This window comes from Eucalyptus grandis, chromosome 6 (genome assembly GCF_016545825.1).
Source record: "Eucalyptus grandis isolate ANBG69807.140 chromosome 6, ASM1654582v1, whole genome shotgun sequence".
Classification (NCBI taxonomy): domain Eukaryota; kingdom Viridiplantae; phylum Streptophyta; class Magnoliopsida; order Myrtales; family Myrtaceae; genus Eucalyptus; species Eucalyptus grandis.
Window position 1 is genome coordinate 42,645,909 of NC_052617.1, and position 8,259 is coordinate 42,654,167.

General features: G+C 36.5%; 1 protein-coding gene across 2 annotated transcripts; it reads right to left on the reverse strand.

Moving 5' to 3' along the window:
* Window positions 1–4,484: 4,484 nt before the first annotated feature.
* On the reverse strand, window positions 4,485–6,505 carry LOC104449983 (transcription factor MYB26). Of its 2 annotated transcripts, XM_039315267.1 has the most exons (4): window positions 6,334–6,505; window positions 5,927–6,056; window positions 5,525–5,738; window positions 4,919–5,328 (listed from the first exon to the last, which is right to left on the reverse strand). In XM_039315267.1, the coding sequence occupies exons 1-4, from the start codon at window positions 6,464–6,466 to the stop codon at window positions 5,071–5,073; spliced, it is 735 nt and encodes a 244-aa protein (XP_039171201.1). In that variant the 5' UTR covers window positions 6,467–6,505; the 3' UTR covers window positions 4,919–5,070. The 2 variants fall into 2 exon arrangements, with proteins under 2 accessions (XP_010062643.1, XP_039171201.1); XM_010064341.3 differs by having other exon boundaries at window positions 4,485–5,738; window positions 6,334–6,504.
* Window positions 6,506–8,259: the final 1,754 nt, after the last annotated feature.

Below are 8,259 nucleotides of genomic sequence, written 5' to 3' on the forward strand. Positions count from 1 at the left end.
GGGGAGAAAAAGCAATTTAAATTGAGAGATAGACGCAAAATAGGATGAGGATGCATATCATACCCGTTGAGACGGATGCATGCACAGCAAATACATAGCCTGTAGGCCCGTCAAATGGAGGAGTTGGGTCGGGTAGGAAGGAAAAATGGTCTAGCCCAAATTGACTCATTTAACTTATATTAATAACTTTTTATGTAATATAATTTTAGCAACCTAATCCATATTATTAAAACACGTCCATATGCATATTGAGACATTTAATCTATTCTTCATAAGAATATGTTACTTGGAAAGGCTACTAAATAAAATTTGTTAGTAAATAAAAGAAAAAAAACATAAAAAGCCTAAAGATTAAAATGCACATAAAGATTTACGTGACATGATCGGCGTCGGCGTGGATAATTATATAATTTTTTTAATTTTTTTTCTTTTCTATGTTCTTTTCTTTATTTTTATTTTCCCTTTTTCCTTCATTTTTCTTCTAAGTCCGACAAGGGTTGCTGGCAAGGATCGGGCTCTCGCCTAGACTTGACAAGGGCCGCAACCCTCTCATGGCCAATGAAGGCTTCACGGCCCTAGCCCGACCCTCACCTGCAATCGGGGGAGGCGAGGGCTATGACCCTCACCCATGGCAAGTGAAGACTTTGCAGCTCTAACTAGATTTGGGTGAGGGTCTCAACCTTCACCCACGATCAGGGAGGCTTCGTGGCCATTGCCCAATGGCCATGTCTTTGCTAAGTGTCAGCGAGGGTTGGTCGGCCCTTACCAGACTTTGTAGGATAAAAAAGAAAACAAAGAAGTAAAGAAAAAAGAAAAAAAAGAAGATAAAATTATGAAAAAATTATAAAAATTGTTCTAACATCTTCAACTCCACCTATGCATTGGACGTTTATTTATTACTAAGGGCGCGCATGACAAAATTTATGTTTCTCGATTTCTCTGTTTCTCTGTTTCCCAGAACAGGTTTGAAATAGAAATCCGTTTGGTAACACAATTTGATTTCTCTATTTTTGAAATAGATTTCTATTCTAGAAATAGAGAAATTGAAGAAATCGAAGTTGAAATTTTTAACTTCTCGGTTTGAAATAGAAATCAGAAACTGAAATCAAATCATATAAAATAATATTGCGTTTTCTTGCTAACTTAATTCACTCATAACCACAACTTCACAAATTATTGCTAATTTTCTTTTTCTTATTTTGCTCGTGTTTTTTTTGCATTTTTTTTTTATAACTTCCTCTTTAGGATGAAAGGCAATTGAATGGGTCCCCAATTTTAAAAAATGACCAAAGTTCTTAAATGCTTACTTAAAAATAATGAGGCTCTTTCCTCCTAGAAAAGGCACGCGCATGGCCAGTTGAAGAAAAAGTTCTTACGTAATAGATGAATAAAAAACGTGCCTAGAAATTTAACCTTATTTTTTTATGGATTCAAAATTCTTGCAAAAACAAAATAATTAGATTGTTACACAATCTTGAATTTTAATTCGAAGGCAAGAGATTCAAGAGAATCTCTCTCTTTGCTATGCAAGGGCCATTAAAGGTTCATTGAGCAACAATAAAGAAATTAGGGATGAGCAATTGGACTGATTCAATTCGAGAATCAAAATAACCTGATTGGTTCCTAACCATAAATATTACTTTAAGGGAGAATTCTCATATATTCCTTTACACCATTAATTTTATTTTGTTGATAATATTGTATAATACTAGTTTTTGATAAAATGACAAGGCTGTATAGGCGCCATTGATGGCACCCATATTCATGCTTCCGCAGTATTTGTCTGAACCTACGTAGGATGAGCTTGCAAACGATACATTGACCGAGGAGGGAAACCAAATAAATACGCTTAGGAAAATAATTGCTAATAAAATGTCAAGAGATAATAATATGCCGGAAATTCCATGAAATTGTATTTTCAACTTTTGTAATGTATTAGTATTATTTCGACTATTATTTTGTATTTGAGGATTTCCCATGTTGTTTTAGTATTATTTCGACTATTATTTTGTATTTGAAGATTTCCTATGTTGTTATCTAATCAATTTCTATTCCTAAAAATAGAAATTTTGTTTTGTTATCAAACGGAATTCTGTTTCAGAAATAGAAATTTTGAGTCGTTATCAAACGGGTTTTTTTGCTTAGAAACTTGTCCGGGAAATAGAAATTAAGAAATTGATTTTTTGCCAGAAATCAATTTCTGTTTCAGAAATTTTGTCATGCGCAGCCTAAAAGACCGGTGAAAAAGTTCTCTATTTTTCATGTAGTCCAAAAGACCCATTAAATTGTTAAGCATTTATTTCTTAGATTCACTCAAACTTGCTTTCAAAATTAAGGCAATTCATTCATGACCTGCACAATTAAATACAGATTAAAATGAGTTCTAAGACTCATTTTTCCATCTCCACTCAGAACTTAAACTTCAGTCGCCCTCTCCATCAGCCATCCTTTTGTCTGACTTCGGCATGCTGCAGGGTGATCACTACTGATCAGTACCACATTCGGTTCAGGACCAGGGTTTGTTTCTCCCTTCCAAAAAATTTCGAGGAGGGAGATGTGACCTTACACCAACTGGTGAAGGGCAACCTCCTCGAGCTCCTCCGTTTCCATTATAATGTCGTTCCTTCTGCCGCGAGCACCCTTGTTTTGTCGTCTTCACCTGGTTGAATTTTGCCCGATTCAATTCCATCCCTCTTCTTTTTGTTTTTGCCCTTAGAAGGTCCCTAATGGAATTAGGGACTACAACCCACAACTACTTTTTCTTTCTATCATTGTCTTATAGAAGGGAATTAGGAGCCCAGTCACATATGTTCATCTATATTGATATATTGTAATTAAGTATACATCATCCTATTCGTAGGTAATGTATATCGATAATGTATATCACTTAATATGCACCATCAAAGAGAGATATATTGTGCAATTTGAGAGATACACAAAACTAGCATAGATATTCTAATTATATCTAATATAGGAAAACATCCTAAAAAATTATGCTAATTATCTCTCCCTCAAACTTAAGGTAATTAAGTTAGCTTGAGTTTAGTTAATTAAGATATATATCTCATCTGGCTTTGTTGACTAAAACAGTGAGGATGTATGCGGCTGATGTGGTTGGCTTTGCCTTCAAAATAGTTACTAAACGACACAACTTGTGCATGACGTATGAGAATCAAAGGGATACATGAGTGGTTGATGCGGCTACCTTTGCTAATAAAAGGGTAACTTGATGGCGCATCCTTAGATGACAAGGCTCTACAGACTATGCCACAATAGTACAATCCAACATTGGCAAGATGAACAATGTTGAAATCAACATTGACAAGGATTTTAAGACACATTGGAAAAAATGACAAGAAGGGTTTCTTCAAGTACAATGCTCTGATACCAAAATATAAATAGTGTAAAAAAGACATTCAATGAATTTTGGTAGATTTCAATAAGGCATGTGAGATGACTATGTAAGCTAACATATATTAATCAGGACAATCAAATGAAGATATACGCGTAATTTTGAGAGATATAAAAAATCAATAAAAAGTATTATAATTATCTTTAAATATTTTAGAGAATTATCCTAATTATCTCTAATAAGTAGATAAGGCTCATCGAGATGTGTAACCGATTCTACCCCCAAATATGAGGGGCAACCGAGAGAAGCGGCTATGAGGAGCCGAACCACTTGCCTCTTGGTTGTCGAAAACCAAAGCTCAATGCACAGAGACTGTTGAGCTGACACTTGAGCGGAAAGACGTACATCATGAAATTTTTCGCCAACTTTTACTTATGGAAAGAAGAGAAAGGCATCAGCACCTGATAATTCATTTAATCACACTTTAGTTTCTGGTCCTCAGCCTTTGAGTGTGTCCAGACGGAATCATAAAGGTTCGCAGGAACCACGTCACGTTAGGACGCCATTCGCTCGAAATTCGCTAAGGGACATCGCTCGCTCAAAGGTCAACTCTCTGCACGGAGTGAATGCTCCCCCTTCAGATAAAATCGTACTCTCCTCTCACTCAGAGTCTCCTTCCCCACTTCCCCGTACTACGTGCGTATCCTATACATATGATAACAGACTGATTTACAATTGGCTTGAAAAGTGGCAATGCCATGTCGCAAGTGAGCACTCAAGTAATGGGAAAATCAGAATATACATGAAGAAACCTTTACACAAAGGGTCTCAACCGCCCTTAATTTGAAGGTAGGTGGGAAGGTGGATAACTAAGATCCTTAGATCAACTGATTGACTGTGTGAAAACTTGTTTCATCTTGCCACTGTATGCTAGAGTTACCGTTTAAGAATCTGCCGGACAAAGTTTACTGGCCGTTTTATGATTTGTCCTTACCGAGATTTCTTTTTTTTTTTTAATATCGAAATACTCCATAACAAATCGCTTCTTGTGAATATAATCAATATTAGAATCACTCATAGCATAAAACAATTGTCCAACACAGTGAGAGAGAGAGAGAGAGAGAGAGAGAGAGAGAGAGAGTAAATGATGTACATATAAGTGGGAAAACACTCGACAGGAGTCCCAGGTTTGTGAGATACAAAAATATAGTCGAGCTTGTAATAAGGTGAATAACCGTGTGCAAGAACTTACAACACATTTTCATGAATCTGCGGTGAGCATTTCTCTCTCTGCAAAGCATGCATCGACAAGGATGCCAAATCATAAGTTGTCCCAGATCCAGTATTTATCATGCTCTTTACCTTATTCAGAATATGTCTTCGAGAAGAAATAAATGCATTATTTTGCATTTAATGACTATATTCCATGAACACCGCTCACCCCCACATGATCAATTTCTATTTGGAGTCCAAGGTTGTCTGCTGCCGCCAGGTGGATGTGAGGCTAGGGTTCATACCAAATGGGCCACTTGGTGATAAATCTGCTACTAAAGAAGATGAAGAAGATGACGACATCACAGATGCATCAATGGCATTGTTGCAGTCCATTTGATTGATGGCGGTAGGAATGTATGGGGGATAAATTTCTTGACACGATGATGAAGACACTGTCGGAAGAAAAAGGCATGATGATGCTGAGAGTTTGGCGCCCAGTGGGTCTAATAACATTTCTTGTGAGGAAGAGGAAGAGGAAGTCGTAACTGGTATATTGCAGAAACCACCATCCATGATCTCGCAGAGCTTCGGCATCCCCAGGACCATCGGCGAGTATTCGTCATAAGATTGGAGAATCTCATCGGGATCAACAATCTTATTATCTCCATCGTCAGCGTAGTGTTCAGCGCCTTCACTTGTGAAGGGTCGATCTTCTTGATTCGGACCAATGATCTGATGAAGCGGGTGTCCAAAAGGCAAACCTTGATCATACAAAGAAGCTAAGTTGTTGCCCGATAAATGGGAGATCTGATGTGGGTAATGGACCAAATGATCTAAACTGAAACTGGGCATTTCTTGTTGTTGTGGCGCATCAAATTCAAAGTTGCCTTGACAAGGATTTTGCATCACATGAGGTAGTGTTGAAGCAGTTGTACTATTAGGTGTAGGGAAATAAACCTGGTCTTCTCCTGGAGATGCTAAGATCAGGCTAGGGTTTGAAAGAAGAGAGAAAAACCCTTCTTGATCAGCAGCATAAGGATTGTGGATCACATGATGATGGAGGTGATGGTGATGATCATGAGACATGAGCTTTTTCTTGATGCTTGAATTCCAAAAGTTCTTCACTTCATTATCTGTTCTTCCGGGGAGGTGCTTGGCTATTTGAGCCCATCTGTGTAAACGCAAAATTTATTGAACACGAAAAATAATTGCAGGAAAAAAAGCATAGCATTATATACTTGTAAACAGATGTCGGTCCAACCATATATTCTAATATGTTAAAAATTGATTTAAATCTTATAAAACCCGGATAAGAAAATAGTAGAATTTTCCGTATAGTGTACGTTTATAAGAATGAACCTGTTGCCCAAAATGCTATGGAGTTCAATGATGAGAGCTGCTTCCTGCTGAGAGAAGCTGCCCCGTTTCAAGTCAGGTCTGAGATAGTTTATCCATCTTAGTCTGCAGCTCTTTCCACATCTCTGAAGGCCTATAATTCAAGAGCAAGATAAACATTATATAGCGAAACAATGAATGAGTTTATGGTAATTAAAGACCATAGGACCAAAAAATAGGCAAGGAAAGGAATACCGATCAAGATGGTGAATTCAAAGAATGTGCGTGTATGAACTGGTTCAAAAACTTCATGAAATTCTAGTGTTAGCAACATATTTCAAGAAGAAATGCTGATCTATGCACAGGAATGTGAAGAATAATATGAAGGGAAAAAAGACTGCTTTGAGGCGGAAGGTATATATGATCATAACCTGCATGCTTAGGAACAGAGCTCCAGCATCCATGTCCATAAGTGGAGATGTAGTTTATGAGCTTCTCATCTTCTTCAGGCGACCACAACCCCCTCTTAACCTTCTGCTTGTTGCAGCATGAATGGTGTCCCATCTCTCTCTCTCTCTCTCTCTCAGAGAAAGCCAATGGCCACGACAGAGAAATAATTGGGGTGCTTGGTATTTAAGAAAAAGTGAGGAGGAAGAAAGATGACTTCATCAGCTGGATCTCTGTAGCCCTAGAACCAACAGGTTAAAAAATCATGACACTTCAAGAAAGCAACGGACAAAAAAGAAAAAGAAAAAAAACGGAGTGAGACAAACTATTAAATGAATGGAACATATCATAGATAATATGCATCATATGTGAGTCTGAGATACTCTCAGAGAGAGAGAGAGAGAGAGAGAGTTGTTATTATGAATTTAATATCGGGTTGCAGTACAATACGGCCGATGGTGGCCCAAGATTTGGAGACTTTGTTGGAGGGAGTGGAAAAAAATGAAAAGGTTAACTTACATGAGAAGACATTGAATGCTACTTGCGGGTCACGTAGGATGGCTCCACTACATGTGTCGAGCATCATACAATTCAGTCCAAATAGACGCACAAAAAAGCCGAGAGACTTTTTGTGTAGGTTAAATCTAATAGGTTAAGTCGTCAATATTACATCTATACAACGATAGCTATTTCATAAATTGTCCGATAAATCCAAAGATAAATTCATCTTCAAATTCGACAAAACGATTTAAGACCACGCAAAATCTTCCTTTCATTTTTATTTACTTAACCATCAAAATATGGTTGGGATCGACCTTTGAGAATGGTCCGTCATAGCTAGAGCTAGGAATGTGGTGCAAACAATCGTCTTTGGTAGATTGCATGCATGTGATCAGCTCTAAATTTGCCTCTTTTCCCTATAGGATGATATTTAGAAATTACTTGTAAAAATAGGAAATACTTCAAATAGACTATTTCAAATTTAAACAGATCGAAAAGTTTATTTATACACTAGGCTTAAAAATCAATGGATCTAACGTAATATAGTGATTAACATATGATTAATGTTTTTGTTAACATGAATAGTTTGATTTTGATTCAAAGACAGCAATGTCTAAAAGTATCATTTTCCACGAGTCCCGATGATTATGCTTATATATATATTAATACCAACTGTCAATTAATCAAGCAGGTACAATTTATAAAGATCTGCTTTCTTAGACCTTCTAAGCTTCCGTTATACTTGAAGCTCTTAACTTTTAATGACACAACCCCTCATGAAATTCATGATTTCCGTTTGAGCAAAGTTAAGAAAATCCCTATCCATGTTATAGTTGGTTTTGCAAGGAAAGAGAGTCTAATTACTCATTTTTTGAGATTTTATGATTTCAATATCATGTCATGGTTCACCAAACGATGCTTAAAAAAGGACCTAATTGCACTTCTTTAATTAGCTAAACTGACTTAGCTAAACAACAAAAAACACATTATCGTTGCATGAAATTTCATTATCAATCTGTGAAAATTTTGCCGCATCTATCCTACAACAAACAGAAAAAGCCTATACTAGAAAACAAAATATGGAAAATTCTATTTTAAAAGTCAGATGATTCCCCTTTATATCATTTAAGGCTAATCGTTGCCTTTTAAATTACACTAGTGTCATGTCCATGTGATGCATGGCTTTTCATATATAGTTTTGTTGTTATTAAGCTAATACAATCAATCTTTTGTGTTGTCCATGACTTTTTGCATATGATTATGTGATAATTAAGCTAGGGCGATAAAGTTAATAGTTCTTTCATTCTTGTACTTCCACACATCCATTTTTCTCTTAGAATTATGCTTCTTCCCCCTTTTTTTTTTTTGAGGTTTGCATTTTTTTTGCCTTTGTATTACGCATTGGTTTT